The sequence below is a fragment of the Melanerpes formicivorus genome, unplaced genomic scaffold (assembly GCF_026170545.1).
Source record: "Melanerpes formicivorus ecotype bairdi unplaced genomic scaffold, bMelFor1.0.p_v2 SCAF_29, whole genome shotgun sequence".
Lineage (NCBI taxonomy): Eukaryota > Metazoa > Chordata > Aves > Piciformes > Picidae > Melanerpes > Melanerpes formicivorus.
Window position 1 is genome coordinate 8457659 of NW_027142381.1, and position 16930 is coordinate 8474588.

The 16930-nt window shown below is 61.7% G+C and overlaps 1 protein-coding gene across 1 annotated transcript in view; it reads right to left on the reverse strand.

Moving 5' to 3' along the window:
- Positions 1–16930, reverse strand: part of RAP1GAP2 (RAP1 GTPase activating protein 2) — a 68994-nt gene that overhangs the window by 19378 nt on the left and 32686 nt on the right. The window contains 4 exon segments of the mRNA XM_068154884.1: positions 80–112; positions 658–702; positions 2411–2446; positions 8034–8118. Of these exon segments, the coding sequence (XP_068010985.1) occupies positions 80–112; positions 658–702; positions 2411–2446; positions 8034–8118 (199 nt within the window).

Here is a 16930-nt window from a genome sequence, read left to right on the forward strand (position 1 = left end):
GGGCATGGGCTGTGGGCAGCTCCACCAGTTCCATTGGAGGCAGTTCTGGAAAGGCACTCGGGGGGTTCAGGGCACCCACCTCATCGATGCTGGGGTATGGGATGTAGTCTTCCTGGAAAAAGGAATGGAAACACCACCTGTGACCACCTGCTCTCCATCAGCTGCCCCTTGAGACCACAGCCTGGTACATGCCACCCAGGGAGCACTGCCAGCCACTGCCCTGCTCCCTCCTGTCCCCAGTGCCCTGCACCGACAGAAGAGTGATGCTGTGTTGGGCATGGCATGGACCAGCCCTGGCAGCGATGCCACCACATCCCTGGGGCCCAGCCTGGCACCCTTCCCCACTCATGGTCCACAGCAGGGTCAGAGGGGTCCTCCTTATGGGTGTAAGCCCCTCAGGTCCACGGCAGAACCCCCCCTGCCCCCTGCACAGAGCTCCCCATGGAAGCAGAGGGGTTGGGGTTTGGGCTAAAGCTGGGTTAGGATTCCCAGGCACAGCCTCTCCCTCCTCTGCAATTCAATCAGTGCCTTGTCTCTAGCCACAATTAAACCCTCTGGAGCCCTTTGGGGGCCTGGCTTTGACCAGACACTGCAAAGCCCTGAGATCCAGGGCAGGGCACTTGAGAGGATCCCCACCAGAGACACAATCCAACCAACCTTGTGCTTTTGGCTTCCAGTTCTCTGTTCTTCCAGCTTGGGTGCCTGTTGGGAGCAGAGCAGATGGATGGGGTCATGAAGAGGTTTCCAACCACACAAAGCCATGAGGGAGTTTGACTGCATGGGAAACACTGTGACCCAGGGGGTGTGAGAGGAGGGGACAGAGCTGCCCCTGCCAGGGCAGACCCCACCTGAGCACAGTGAGAATGGGTGATGGGGATGAGGCAGGACCACCCCCTGCTGTGGCAGGACAAGCCCTGGGACACAGCAACACCACACTGAAAGTCCCTAAAGGTGAGGCAGGGATGATCAGTTCCCCACCCCCACCCCCAGCTTCCCCTTCCTTCCTCCAGGGTGAGATCCCCCACGAGAGAGCCCAGCTCTGATGGTCTGTGGGGAGCAGGCACACGCCCTGGTGCTCTGGCACTGCTCCTGGGGCACATCCTGATGTGTTTTGGTGTGGGACAAGAGCCTGCCTTGCCCTGCCCCCGGGGTGCTGAGGCAGTGCCAGCCCCAGCTTGTGCTCTGAACCTCCCTTCAGAGACCTGCTCAGGACGCTGCAGGGGCAGCTCAGGGGAGGATGCTGCCAGCACCACTGCTGCTCTCCCTGCTGTGCTGGCTGCTCCTGTGCAGCTCTGCTGCGTGCCCTGGGCTGGAGGCACCTCCTGTGCTCCTTTCAGCAGGGCCCACACTGCCCTGGGGACTTCCCCAACAACCCACAGCACGACAGAGTCAGGCAGGAGCCTCCCAGCCCCTCGGGTGCAGGAGGAGCTGTGGGCTGTGAGGGGCAGGGAGGGAGCCCTGGCACCAGCACAGGGCTGCTGCTCCCCTGCACGGGGCTGCTGCTCCCCTGCACAGGGCTGCTGCTCCCCTGCACAGGGCTGCTGCTCCCCTGCACGGGGCTGCTGCTCACCTGCACAGAGGTGCTGCTCCCCTGCACAGGGCTGCTGCTCCCCTGCACAGGCATGCTGCTCCCCTGCACAGGGCTGCTGCTCCCCTGCACAGGGCTGCTGCTCCCCTGCACAGAGGTGCTGCTCCCCTGCACAGAGGTGCTGCTCCCCTGCACAGAGGTGCTGCTCCCCTGCACGGGGCTGCTGCTCACCTGCACAGGGCTGCTGCTCACCTGCACAGAGGTGCTGCTCCCCTGCACGGGGCTGCTGCTCCCCTGCACGGGGCTGCTGCTCCCCTGCACGGGGCTGCTGCTCCCCTGCACGGGGCTGCTGCTCCCCTGCACGGGGCTGCTGCTCCCCTGCACGGGGCTGCTGCTCCCCTGCACGGGGCTGCTGCTCCCCTGCACGGGGCTGCTGCTCCCCTGCACGGGGCTGCTGCTCCCCTGCACGGGGCTGCTGCTCCCCTGCACGGGGCTGCTGCTCCCCTGCACAGGGCTGCTGCTCCCCTGCACAGGGATGCTGCTCACCTGCACAGGGATGCTGCTCACCTGCACAGAGGTGCTGCTCCCCTGCACGGGGCCGCTGCTCCCCTGCACGGGGATGCTGCTCACCTGCACAGGGATGCTGCTCACCTGCACAGGGATGCTGCTCCCCTGCACGGGGATGCTGCTCCCCTGCACGGGGATGCTGCTCACCTGCACAGAGGTGCTGCTCCCCTGCACAGGGCTGCTGCTCACCTGCACAGGGATGCTGCTCCCCTGCACAGGGATGCTGCTCCCCTGCACAGGGCTGCTGCTCCCCTGCACAGGGCTGCTGCTCACCTGCACAGGGATGCTGCTCACCTGCACAGGGATGCTGCTCACCTGCATTTTTTCCAGCATTTCGAAGAATTCTGCAGACTGAAAGAGAGAAGAAGAAGAACTCCTGGTGGCTGACAGCAAATGTGAGCCCCAGGCATAGCCAGGCAGGGACACCAGCCCCCACACCCCTCCACACCCCATAGCAGGCACTCTGGCCCTCAGCAGGAGCAGAAAGCCCTCTTGGGTGCCTCGTGTGCCCTGGCAGTCAGGTCTCTTGGGTCTCTTGGCATCTTCAGCCTGTGCCACTGCTGCCAAGGGGAGAGTGATCTTGCCCGTGGAGCAAGTGGGAGAGGGGAAAGGGAAAAGAGGAAAGCAATCATCTGCTGCAGGCACACTCCACTGCCCTGCCATGTGCTGCTTGACCTCAGGGACCAGGTGGAAACAACACCCAGCTGGCTGCCAAGTGCCACAGGGTGCCCAGCAGTGCCACAGGGTGCCCAGCAGTGCCACAGGTGTGGTGTTTGCTGGGGCTGTGGACCACAGCTGGTCCTGACACGGGCAGAGGGATGGGGAGGGCTGTGCCCTCATCCCTGCAGTCCTGCTGCTGCTTTGCCAGGCCCTGGCAGGAGGGGGTCTGGGCACACAAACCAGCAGCAAACCTCTTTCCTTCTGACATGGATCAGGCCCAGAGTGATTGATCCAGAAAAGCAAACCAATGCCCTGGCAGAGGGGACACCACCAGCAGCCCCATGCCCCTTACCTTGTGAGATGCAGGCCCTGGGCTCTGCCCTTCACCGGCCGTGGGCACATCAGCAGTGCCAGTGCCAGGCTGCCCGTGCAGGGTTAATGCCCTACTTGCCAAATGGACTAAAGAGATTAGCTGGGACTCGATTAAAAACGCTGCCTGCCTGCTCCAGAGTAGCCTGAGCCTGCAGCAGGGAGCTTGTCCTGCTCCCCCAGCAGTGCTGGTGCCCGGCCCGGGGGCTCTGCCTCGTCCCCAGCCCTGCTGGTGCCCGGCCCGGGGGCTCTGCCTCATCCCCAGCCCTGCTGGTGCCCGGCCCAGGGGCTCTGCCTCGTCCCCAGCCCTGCTGGTGCCCGGCCCGGGGGCTCTGCCTCATCCCCAGCCCTGCTGGTGCCCAGCCCGGGGGCTCTGCCTCGTCCCCAGCCCTGCTGGTGCCCAGCCCGGGGGCTCTGCCTCGTCCCCAGCCCTGCTGGTGCCCGGCCCGGGGGCTCTGCCTCGTCCCCAGCCCTGCTGGTGCCCGGCCCGGGGGCTCTGCCTCGTCCCCAGCCCTGCTGGTGCCCGGCCCGGGGGCTCTGCCTCGTCCCCAGCCCTGCTGGTGCCCGGCCCGGGGGCTCTGCCTCGTCCCCAGCCCTGCTGGTGCCCAGCCCGGGGGCTCTGCCTCGTCCCCAGCCCTGCTGGGGCTTTGGGGCTTTGCATCCCCACGAGCATTCCAAGCCACTGCAGCACACCTGGGACACAGAGCAGGAGTATCCTGGGTCTTCAGGAACACTTCACACGGTGGGACTGGGGATGACAAACCCAGGCTGGGAAGAGCCCAGCCACAAACCCTGCTCCTGCCCTGATCAACCTGCACCGCCGGCAGGGTCCCGGGCTCGGCAGGGTCCCGGTGCCGCCGAGCTGCTCTGGGACCTTTCCCCCGGGGTCCTGCCGTGACGTTCAGCTGCAGAAGCCTGGGTTTGACCAGCTCAGACACTGCTCCACCCACAGCCACGGGAAATCCCATTGGTGCTCTGCCAGCACACAGCAGCCCCCTGAGACACCGGGCAGGGTCACCTCATCGGCACGGCAGCCACCGAACCCCGGCTGGACAGCCCCGATCCTCGGCAGGCTCCTCAAGCACATGCAAATGGCTTATGGAGTGGAGCGACAGCTGTAAACACCGGGGCACTCCCAGCGAATGGCTTTTCTGGAGGCAGGAGGCAGCAGCCCCCTCCCTCCTCTTCCTCGTCCTCCCTCCCCCTCCTCTCCTCTAAGCCCCCCTGCTCCCTGCCACTCACCAGCAATCGAAATGGATTTCTCAAAGCACGTAAGAGGGAAGGGGAAAAAACCAAAACCAGAGGAGATGAAGGAATTAAAACGAGCCAAGGAAAACCTCGGAGACTCTCTCAGTAAATGGGGTGAGCAAAGGTTGGGTTTACAGCAGGAGCAGCCCAGTGGCTGCCCCGGGTGACAGCAGCGGGGACAGGAGAGCCGCGGGCAGCGCAGGCAGGCAGTGCGTGGCTCAGGGCAGCCCTGGCCTGGCTTTGGACCCCATCCAGCAGGTATCCACTGCGCCTGTGGGGAGCATCAGACCCTGGGGAAGGAGAGCTCTGTGCCCATAGCACTTCTAAAGGCCTCTCCACACTCTGAGCTCGGCTTAGATTCCAGTTCATCTCCACGTATCCGCGATGGACAAAAGGCTCTTTGAGTCCATCGAAGTTGTTCCCAGGTCCCATTCTGCCAGGGGCCAGAACCAGAGACCCAAACCACACAGCAGCAGCAGCACCAGATCCACCTGCTGGGGCAGGTTCCAGCAGAAAAGCATCCAGGCATTTCCCAGGAGCAGAGCCTGCACCCCCGAGGGATTCCTGCATGCCGAGAGCCGGCTGCACAGGGACACAAACATCTTGGCGATTAGGTGGAGACAATGACAGCCTTGTGACGCTGGGCAGGAAGCGATGGCCCTGCCAGGGCACCGCAGCAGCGATGGTTACACTGCTCCAGACCAAACCTGCCCCTGCTTCCCCAGTGCCACCAAAGGCATCACCAGAGCAGGCAGCTCTGCCCATCTTCAGTGAGGCAAACCTGGCCAGCTTCGTGTCCTGACAGCCTCAGAAATGCAGAATACCCAACCTGCCGTTCCTTCCCTGCTCACCTGCCCTCACCCTCACCCCTGAGCAGCCTGAGAGGGGATGGACAGCCCAGAAAAGCCCATGGTCCCATTCTGCCAGCACCAGGCACCTGGTCCACAGCACAGGGTGGCTGTTCAGGCACCCAGCACCCCGGGGACAAGCAGAACAGAGCAGAAGCTGCAGTGCAGCCAGAGCTTGCTTAGAAGCTCTCCAGGGAAATGCCAGCCAGAAAGCAAGCCCTGCCCCAGGCAGGGGCCACCAAGGATGGAGCAGAGCAGGGCAGAGCTCAGCCCAGCTCCCCAGGTCGCACAGCACTCACCAGCATGCCCCACAAGAAATCCATCTTCCTGCATCTGCCACGCAGCCACAGGCACTGCCACCACCGGCCCTCCTCAGGGGTCCTGGTGCCAGCAGCCAAGCACCAGCCCGGGCATCCCTCCCCACACCTCCCCTCGTTAATGTTTCTCCAAGGCAGAGGCAGGCAGCTCTGCTGCTTTGTTATTTCAAAGGGTGGCTCCCCTGGGAGGCAAAGTGCCCCAAACAGGTTGGGCAGGAAGTGGATGAAGGTTTGCAGGGGACTGGCAGGCGCCTGCTCGGATGCATGGCACCTTGATGGGATGCACAGACCCCCCGGTGGGATGCACTGTGCCCCTCAGGAGAGCACTTGCCTGGGAAAGATGCAGCAGGAACAGGCTTCTGGGGCAGGAGGCAGAACCCCCAACCTCTCCAGCTGGCATCTGTATGCACAAAAAAGCCACAGCCCTTCCAAAGGAGCTGAGTGACTCCCATCTTTACACCCTCTCAAGAGTCTCCTTGGGACACCCCAATCTGCTGGCCCAGAGGATGCAGATTAGGCACTAACAGCACCAAGGCCTCCTGTCCACGCTCCCAGGGCCTTTTGTCCCTCTCTGTGACAGTAAGTCCTGCACAGACCTCTGGGAAGCACCTTAAAGCCTACCCAGAGGAGAGCAGGGCAGGATGAGCACTGAGGACATCGACTCTGTGCACTCTTGCTGGGCAGCATCTCATCACAGCTGGGCTCTGCTGAGCAAGTGTCCAGCATCCCCCACAGCCTGTGGTGGACAGGGGACCAAGCTGACGTCTCCAGGAGGACCAGGTCTCTGCCTCCCACCACCACGTCACCCTGGGTTTCCCTTCATCAAGCTGATGGCTCCTTAACCCCTGACATCTCCTCTCCAGTTCCATCTCTTAAATGTCAGCAAGCCCACACCAACCCTGACCTTTCAAGAGCCGATGCAGCCGAGACCAAAGCAGCAGCAGGGGCACGGGGAAGCTCCAAACGAGCAGAAAACAACCCAGTGGTCCACAAACAGCCCCCACACCATGGAGACCACGAGGATTCATCTCTGTTTGGCACCTCTGGAGCTCCCTGTGCCTGGCAAAGCAGTATCCAGGATCCTCCTGTGCCACTGCCCAGCTGCGGTGCCAGCACAGGCAGCCACGACCGCAGCAGCTCTGCCAACGCCGCGGGGCCTGAGGGTGGAGGGAGGGAGCAGGTGCCAAGGGCTCCCAGCTCTCCCTCCCCTGTCTGAGAGGACAACCTGTGCCATCTGCAAAAGGTTCTGGAGGCCTTTAATCCTGCTGTAAAGCAGAACGAGTCGCTAATCACCTTTTAATTGCTTTAAGGACACGAACCAGCAGTGAAACAGCAGCCTCCAGCCCTGCCCACTGAGCCTGGTCCCCGCTGCCTGCCCTCAGCCAGAGCCACCACCAGCCTCTCCCCTGGCCACAGCCCCAGCTTGTCATGTGAGGAGAAGAGGCCAGAAGAGAAAGCCCTCAGCCCTTGCTTTTGGGGGGCCTGCATCACTTGGAGCAGCATCCACACGCCTTGCCCACGCCAAGCTCCCCACAGGTTTCCCTGCCAGGCTTCCCAAGGTGAGGGAAGCATTGGGCTAACGTTTGAACATCATTGAAGAGCCTGACCTGTCCCACACCACCCTGGCTCCAGCTGAGGAACAGCTGTCCTCCTCCCTGCCCGCAGTGTGCCCTGGGCCTTGACACCTATATTCCCTCCTGGGCATGGAGCAGACCCCAGCACTGGGAGCCACCTCTGCACCCACAGTCAGGCTCAGCCTGCCTGGCTCACAGACTCCTCAAAAAGCAGAATTTCCCTGAAAACCTGCTGAGGGCAAAGGCAGAAGCCCTCAGGAGGCAGGTGCTTTGCCCCAGGGCACTGCCCTGTCCTCTGCATCGCCCTCCTTGGCACAGGGGTGCACACACCCTGCTCACTTGAGACTGTTTGAGCGAGGTAACTGCAAGCTGGCAGCTGTGGCAGAGCCCAGTCCCACCCCAGCTCGGCCAGGACCAGCTCCCAGGTCTCAACAGGTTGCTCCCAGCCCTCTCCCGCTGGGTTTGGGAAGGCTGCAGAGGGAGCAGAGCTGGGCAAGCACCGGGTCCCCCGGCACGGCCAAAGCGAGCGGCCGAGCGGTGCTGGCAGGAGGGAGCGCCGGGTCAGGCCGTGCCAGCAGCGCTGCCCGCTGGGGGGGGATGCGCCGTCTGCCTCCAGCTGGCAAGCAGCCGCCCGCCGCGGCGCCCAGGGAGGGCTGCTCGCAGGATAACAGCTCTGGGATTCTGCACCCCGCTTGGCACCGCCGCCCGCGGTTGCGTAACGTGAGCGGCAGCGCAGGATGGGGCCCGCCGGCACGCACGACCGCGCCGCAGGCTGGGCTCCAGAAACCGCCTACCGCTGCTCCCGCGGGAACAGCCCCGGCTCCGGGCAGCCGCTGCGTTGGCAGTGCCGCTCCGTGCCAGCTCCAAACCTGGCAGCCCAGCCGGACCGTGCGCCCACCGCGGCAGCGCCCTCACAACTCACCTTCATGCTCGGCGGGGCGGTGAGCGGCGGGGACAGCGGCCGCTCCGGGACGGTCACATCTGAGCTGTTCAGCAGCTCCTGCTTCCTGAAAAACCAAAGGCAGGAGTCAGCTTCCCCCCGTGCCGGCCGGGCAGCAGCGCCAGGCGGCAGAGAAGAGCTTATCTTCCCTGGCAAAGCCGCGGGCGGGCAGGCTGCTGGAGAAGCAGCATCTTGGATCTGGGAGAAACCCAAAAGAGACAGAGAGAAGAGATGGCAAAAGCCATCTGCAGAGCCCCCGAGCCCGGGATGGGTCGGGACCCCTCACTGCCCCACCAAGTGCCTGGGTTGTGCCCCCGGGACCCAGCCAGGGCTGGCCGCGGGGCTGGGGTGTGGAGTGATGTGGTGCTGGTGTGGTGGTGCTGGGACAGCAGGGATAGGTTTCTATGACAACCCATCCCCACAGATGGTGTCCTTCCATCTGGCACCATCCCTGCCTGGGCAGGATGTGTGGCCCATCGGTCTCCCAGCAGCCTTGGATGGCAGAGGAGGGGTCCAGCTCGGTGACAGCAGCGTTAGCCCCTGGGACACCCCGGCTGGGGTTGGCAAGGCCCAGCCAAGGGCCTCTATGATCACAGAGCAGTCACACTGGTGCTGAACGTGGAGGCTGGAGAGGCATCACCAGGTTACACGAGCCCAGGGAAGCAGGAGCAGCCCCTGCACCACGGACCTGCCACCAAAGCCCCCCACAAAAGCCCCCCTAAACCTGGGAAAGGCACAGCCTCAGCCCTCCAGCAAGGAGCTGACCACAGCATCCCTTCCCTTCAGCCCAGCAGCTTCCCAGGCACACGACCACCAGGCTGCCTCTCGCAGCAGCGCCACCAGATGCTCCCCCGGGAGTCAGAAAATCTGAGGTTTAATTTGCTTCCTCTCGTCCCTGCCAGGTTAGTCCTGCAGAAACCGGGCCAAAAATGCCCAACTGTTTATCTTGCAGGAAGGAGGTTTGGTTCCCATGGCAGCCCGCCCTGGGATGGCACAGCACAGCGTGGCACACGCAGCAGCCGGGCACCAACACCCACCCAGGCCCTCTCCAAAACATGCAGCTTCTGCCAGGGGGTGGGCACTGGCCACCTGCAGCGCCTGCCCTCCTCACCAGCCTCTCCACCCGGGCTCCTGCCCTCTGCCACCAGGCCTCAGCTCTTCTGACAGCAGGTGACAACCACATGCAGGGTCCTGCACACCGCGGGGGTGCTGTGGGGATGGGGCAGGATGCAGTGGGGTGCAGAAGGCACAGCAGGCAGGTGTTCTCCGAGGACACTGATGCCAGAGGGAGTGCAAGGCCCCAGCACCACTTCTGTGAGCAAAGCAGCAGCCCTTGGGCTGCATCCCTGCTGACAAGAGGCTGAAGCAGAGCCTGAGGAAGCACAGCTCCTGCTCCTCCTGCCTGTGAGCACAACTGCTCCTGCCCACAGACTGCTCCTGCTGAGACCTGACTCCAGCCCCTGAAGCACACCTACAGGTACAGATACACACAGGCAGAGGCCTGCAGCTGCCTTGGACACTGTGTCCCTGCAGCTGGCATGATGGATGTGGCTGGGGGGCTGGCAGTCTGTGCTGGCACATCTGGACAGGGCAGAAGCAGGGAGCTGTGGTGCATGTGACCACAGGAAGGAAGGGACAAGCAGGACACGGATCCAGAGTCAACAACCAAGGAACAAGGATCAATGGAGCTCAGCTGTAGCCAGGAGAACACTGGGTGGATGTTGGAGGAAAGCCAGGGCTAGGGCTCAAGCCCATAATATGCCTCAGAGGTGGAAGATCAGACCAGGTGGGACATGGGGACGATCAGCATGGCATGAGGGGATTGGAATGGCACAGGGTGATCAGCATGGTGAGGGACAAGGTGGCACACCACCGTGCCAGGCAACACCACAGCCAAGACCAGCTACTAGCATGCGGGGACTTGGCTCACAGACCCCTGGGACCCACTAAACCAAATCCTCTGGTAGTGGTAATTAATTGCTGGCTACACTTCTCAGGGCAGGATCTATTTCTCCTGGAGCTGAGGGTCCTGCCAGGCTCCTCCTGGGGCATTAACAGCTGCAGGCAGGAGCAAGAAGGACTCAGTGGCCTGTGGGCTGCAGTGCCACAGAGCAGGAGGAGCTGAGAAGAAAGCTGCCCCACACTGCAAGGGACAAAGTGGGGCCAGCAGGACCTGTCCCCTCCCCACCACATGGCACCAAGGACCCTGGCACTGCCCAGCCTGTGCAGCAGGGGAAACACCCAGTGCTTTGTGCCCAAACTCGAGCCCAGGCCAAGGACTGGCATTTGACATCAGTCTACACCTTTGCTTCTTCCTGTGCTGAAACCAGAGCAGGTCACACCTGCCTTACGTCGTCACCTCTCATGGAAGCTCTCAGCATCTTCCAGCCCTTCAGTGCAAGAAATAAGTCAGAACCCTGTGGGATAGCCTATGGGCAACAGCAGAACCCAGGTCCTGCCCATCTGCTCTGTCAGGCTCCTTCCCTCTCTCTTCTCCACAAGCTCACCACGACTCCGCCGCTGAGAGCACGCCGAGGACGGCAGATCCTGGCTGGCTGCTCTCTGACTTTCTAGGACAGGACAGCACAGCCTGATCTGCAGCAAACCACTCACCCTGCACTCCCCTTGCTTTGAACCTCCAGCTCTGCACTAATCTGCAGCGTGGCCCTCAGAGGCAGCAAGCGTTTCAGACTTCCCAAAGATGAAAGTTGGAGGGATGCACACAAACAAATGTATTTGATCTGGGATTTGTAGCAGGTTGCCATAGCATCATAGTCCAAGTATTATAAAATCACTCAGACAACTTAACAACGTGTTCCTCTCTCACATGCTGACTGCTGCTTTGGGGCCAAACTGCTGGAACTGCTCCTGCAGTTCCAGGGAGAGCAAAGCAAGAACCTCCACGGCCACCCCGCGCCGTCGGCTTCCGTGTGCTGGCAACAGCTAAAGCCACAGACAGGGGCTCCAGGGACCCCTGCCGCCAGACACGGGGCCAGGGGCCACCAGCCCAGCTCCCAAACAGATCCTCCCCCCCGCCGGGGTAGTAAATGAATCATGAGGAGGATGAGCACGTCCTGCTCCGTGCTCACACGGAGAGGCAGCCCCCCGGGATCTCTCCTGACGCCGGTGCCGGCGGCTGCTCACGGCAGCCCTACGCCTGCACCGGACCCCAGCGGGCACCAGGGGACCCCAGACGACAGCAAAGGTCTGAAGAGCTCCTCCAGCGAGGAGTCCGGAAAGCCAATAGCATCCCGGGCTGATCCCCAGCAGCGTGGGCAGAAGGGCCAAGGAGGGGATTCTGCCCCTCTGCTGTGACAACCACCTCCAGTGCTGGGTCCAGCTCTGGAGTGCCCAGCACAGGCAGAGACCTGTTGGAGTAGGGCCAGAGGAGGCCACAGCAATGCCGGGAGGGCTGGAAGCCCTCTGCTGTGAGGCCAGGCTGAGTGAGTTGGAATTGTTCACCCTAGAGGAGAGAAAGCTCCAGGGAGACCTTCTGGTGGCCTTTCAGTGCTCAAAGGCATCTTACAAGAGAGCCCTGCCATCCCAGCACGGATCTTGTCCCCCTCCTGGGGCTGTGGAGCTGAGCTCAAGGGGGGACCCCACTGCCCCAGAGGCCACCAGGCAGGCACAGCCCCCATAGCCAGGGCTGCTCCCCCTGCTTCTCCCAGAGGGGGACAGATGGGGATTGTGTTCCCCCCTTGTTTTGAGTGCCTGAGTTCCTGACACAGCAAGGGCAGGCGAAACCTTTCTCTTGTCTTTAGAGCATCCCTGATCACACCCCCAAAGCTCCCACAGACTCATACCCTGATTCATTGGGCAAAGCCATCAACAGACCAAAATCCTGATGGAAACATCCCATGGGCACCGAGCCAGGGCTGTGAGATCCCCCCCAGGCCCAAACCCCGGCTGCCGAGCACACACCTCCCCTCCCGCAGCCTAGCGAAGGAGCTCTGATGCAGGCCACCCTCTTGCTTTGCTCCTCTGGTTTACCAGCCAGGCTCTGCAGGGACAGGCTGAGTCCCTGCACCCCACACGAGGGCAGGGAAGATGTCCACACATTCCCTGCCCCGGGGAAACGTTTCCCACTCCCCAGTGAGCTCTGCCTTGTGCTACGCTGCGAGTCGAATGCAGGGCACCACAGGCTGCCTCTGCCCCCACCCCGAACACAGGGCACCACAGGCTGTCTCTGCCCCCATCCTGAACACAGGGCACCACAGGCTGCCTCTGCCCCCACCCTGAACACAGGGCACCACAGGCTGCCTCTGCCCCCACCCTGAATGCAGGGCACCACAGGCTGCCTCTGCCCCCACCCTGAATGCAGGGCACCACAGGCTGCCTCTGCCCCCACCCCGAATGCAGGGCACCACAGGCTGCCTCTGTGCCCATCCTGAACGCAGGGCACCACAGGCTGCCTCTGCCCCCGCCCCGACCTCTGCAGATTAAACCTGGCCTAAGGAGGTGCAAAACTCCTGCAGCAACAAGTGCAGCCTGCCTGGATGCTGTACCCTTGAGAAGGGCAGCAACCCTCAGCCTGTCAATTAGCAGCCTCTATTTTGGGACTCATCACTTTTCTGCCCTTGATGGGCAGCACCTTGCCAGCTGCTCCCTCTTTAGTTTGTTTAATATTCAGTGCCCAGTGTCTTAAGTGTTCACAGGGGGCTGTGCTGTGTTGCTTTTCACCCTCACACTACCCTGGGATGGGTTGGAGCCTTGGCTGCTTGCCTTCCCTTTGTGGGGGGACTCCTCTCCATCCCCCATCCCAACCAGCACAAGGCTGGGACCGAGCCCCAGCTCGCAGGACACTGCTGAGGCCCTGCCAATGCCCCAGGAGCCCTCAGCCAGCTGCTCACAAACTGCACAAAACCTCAACCAAACCTTTTTTTTTCCCCTCCTTAATTATTATTATTGCAACACAGACAAAGGCACCTTCCTGAGAGCCTGCACTTGGAAACCTGCAGTGAGTGCCCTAATGAAGCACCTTTCCCTGACTTTGAGCAGCTCCCATCCAATCTGGGGACTCCAGGCAGGCAAGATCTCGCTGCATCATCACTCATCACCGGGAGGACGCCTGCAAAGGACACACACTGCTGCAGGGCTCCCACTAGCTTCAGCCAGCCCCAAGCTGTGCAGCCACCCCAGACCCAGGTGGCAGCCCCTGCACCCACACTGCTCCAGGGGCAGAGCCCCCCCACCGTGAAGCAGCTTCCCTCCAAACCGATGTACCAGGAGGCAAATGAAGCTCAGGCTGGCCCAGCACCTCCCTGCTGTGGAGCCTGAGAGTCAGCAAAGAGCAGCAGCTCCTGCTCTGGGTCTGTTGCAATCAATTCAGTGCTTGTGAATGGCAGAGCCTGCATCGGTGTGCAGCCCCCACTGCACAGCCTGCACGAGCAGGAGCCCAGGCCCTGCTCAGAGCAAGGTGACATTTAACTGCAAATGAGTTTAGCTTTAATTATCCCTCTGCACAGGGAATAAGTATTGCTGGGAACAGCATGGAGTGTCCCATGCTCAGGGGGACACCTCTGCCTGAGCTGGCTCTGGGGGTCACTGATGCCTGGCCTGGCTCTGGGGGTCAGTGCTGCCTGGGCTGGCTCTGGGGGTCATTGATGCCCTGCCTCTGGGGGTCAGTGCTGCCTGGGCTGGCTCTGGGGGTCACTGATGCCCTGCCTCTGGGGGTCAGTGATGCCTGGGCTGGCTCTGGGGGTCACTGATGCCCTGCCTCTGGGGATCAGTGCTGCCTGGGCTGGCTCTGGGGGTCAGTGATGCCCTACCTCTGGGGGTCAGTGATGCCCTGCCTCTGGGGGTCAGTGATGCCTGGGCTGGCTCTGGGGGTCAGTGATGCCCTGCCTCTGGGGGTCACTGATGCCTGGCCTGGCTCTGGGGGTCAGTGATGCCTGGGCTGGCTCTGGGGGTCAGTGATGCCCTGCCTCTGGGGGTCGCTGATGCCTGGCCTGGCGCTGGGGGTCGCTGATGCCTGGCCTGGCGCTGGGGGTCGCTGATGCCTGGCCTGGCGCTGGGGGTCGCTGATGCCTGGCCTGGCGCTGGGGGTCAGTGCAGCCCAGGCTCTGTGAGTCACTGCTGCCCAGGCTGGCTCTGCCATGAATCACCCTGAGTTCTTTCCCAGAACCCAGTGACACAGGTTTCTCTCCAACTGGCCACAGAGTTGCCCTGGCCCTAGCTGGGCAAGCACTGCTTGATGTAGAAATCAGGCTGGGAAGAGGTTTCTGTCCCTGCCCAGCTTTGGTGGCTGCTCTCCCTCGCAGGAGGGGAGGAAAGCGGCGACTTCCCGCAGCTTTGAGTCAATCAGGCAAGGCGCTGGGAGTTCTCCAGAGCAGAAGGCTCGTCTGAGCCGATTCCTGGCAAACAGGAGCCAGGGAGCTCGGGCAGCAGCTTCTGAGCTGATTCAATAATTTGCAAATTGCAGAGAGCAGCTCCCAGAAGCCAGAGTCTGCAGCCGCTGCTGGAGCGGAAGCCGAAGGGCGAAGGGAGGCTGTGCCTGCCTGGGTGCCCACACCCGGGGCGGGAGAGGGGACACTGCTGTCGTGAGTGTCCCACTGAGACAAGCAGGCATCCAGCTGCCAGCAGCAGTACACAGATTTCACTCAGTGGCTCCAGGAGACCACGAGCAGCCCTTGCTGCACCAAAGAGTAAAGCACAGCAGAGATAAAGACGTTTGCCCTGTGCCCAGCGGCCTGCACTGGAGCTGGGGCTGGTGGGCACATGGCACTCCCCACTAGCTTCACCCCACAAGAGGATGGCCACCACAGCATTGCTCATGGAACACTCAGGAAAACCACTTTAGAGTAAACTACGCAGCTCCAAAGCAAGACAGTAGCCAAAAGAGCCCAAACTCACCACAGGAGCCCCCCAGGCCCAGCCAGCTGTGCCCACTGCTGCCATCCCCTCTGGGTCGAGGCACAGGACAGGTATGGATGGAGAGGACACAGTGAGCATCACCTCTGCCCTGCCAGGGGAGCTCGGTCTGTTGTGCTGCGCTTTGCTGGACTGCTAACGAGAAAGGGACATCAGCCCCCAGGGACTCTGCAGCTGACACCCATCCTGCCAGGCTTGCATATGGCTCGTGGAAAGCAAAACTCAACTGCAAAGGCAGAACAAAGACTGAATGTAGGAGGAAAAAAGGAAAATAGGAGCAGGTGGAGGAACAGAGTCCCTTTTGACGATGCTGCTCGCAGTCCCTTCCTCTTCCTGCAGCTTATGTCACTTTGATGGCCCTGGCAGCTTGCATAAGACGAAGCAAGCACCGTAAAGCACCACTTGAAGTCTTGCAATTGCTCCCATGAAGGCTCCTCACTCCACAGCAGACAGCAAAAAAAAACCCTCCTCAGGGTCTGGTCCTCCCCTCGAGATGTCTGCGTGACTCTCATTGTCCTCAGTAAACCCCGCGGCAAGAGCTGCTCTGGGAGGGCTTGTGCTCAGCAAGGCAGTGGGGGGGGATCAGCAACCAAAACAGACCCAGACATCACCAGGCAGATTTCTGGGAGAGCTCAGAGCCAGATTTCTGCTCAGCACTCCAGTGCCACACTAGGCTCATTCACAGAAATCCAGTACCAGGGAGGAGATGACTGCTTGGGAAGAGTCCTGCTCGCCGTGGCTGGGTTTAAAGCAGCCCCTCCCTTTCCTGCCACACCTTGAGGTGAGCACAGGATGGCAGTGCCATGCAGCAGGGTCAGTGCTAGAGGAGCACCTAGGGATCCAGATGTCCCTACACACAGTGGAAGAAGAGACCATGGAGTGCCAAAGGGGCACGGGGGCCCTGGCTTGTCCCCAGGCCGGGTGGGAACTCCAAAGGCCCATAGGCAGAGCCCCAACAGGGACTGGCTGAACAAGACCATACCCAAGGGGCAGCAGTGGGGACAGGAAGGGCTGAGCCTAGCACACAGCCCCCACAGCCCATGTCCCAGCTGAGACAGGGGAGGACAGGGGTCACAGCTGTGGCACAGAAAGAAGGGTGCCCACATCTGTGAGACATGAGGACAGGGGGCACAGCCATGGTGGGCCTCAGCACAGGTCAGCACCCACCTCTGCTCCTCAACCAGGACCCTCAGGACCTGTGGGTTAGTTTTTTTCCACCTGCTTAGCTTTGACAATCTACCTGGAAAACCCAGCAAAGGAGGGAGGAAAAAAAGCCCAAACCATCACCAGCAACACCTGAACTACCCAGGAAGGCCATTGTTAAGTCATGAGAGCACAGCTGACACCCTGCTCAGGAGGGTTCCTGGGTGCCCAAGGCAAAGCACCTATGGCAGGAGCACTGAAAATGTGGGTATGGAGCCTGTGACCTGAAACTGCAGGTGGGTGAAGAGCTAAAGCTTCATCTCCAGTCATTGGATAGAATTTTTGGGTCTCCCAGACTGGGGGGAGGGGAATAAAGGTTCCATATTGCCAATTCTTCATTCATATGGTACAAAAACCCACAAACTGAACCAAAACCCCAACCCCTTCAGTCTGCAGCAGTGCCCGCGGCGCTCCCTCCCCGAGCCCGCACCGTGCACACCGCCAAGGTTTGGGTGCCTGTTCCTCACTATTTTTAACAACAAAGTTGCCAGAGCAGCAGAGTCCTGGGGGAGGGAGAAGCCCTCGAGCGGGGCCGCGGCATGAATCGGCGCAGGGGGATCCACCGGCAGCTCCCGGCCAGGCGCCGGGGAAGCGGAGCTGCGGCGGCAGAGAGATGCCAGCTCCGCGATATTCCAGACGAGCCATTTCCTCCCAGCACAAAGTTGAACTGGGAGCTCAGTGTGCGGCTCAGGCAAGGGAGAACGAAAGCATTTGTCAGCTGTTCCCGGAGAGGGGACAAAGCTGCCGGCCCGAATCACAACAGCTCTGCCTGCACGGCGATCCCTGCGGGAGCACCGAGAACGCTC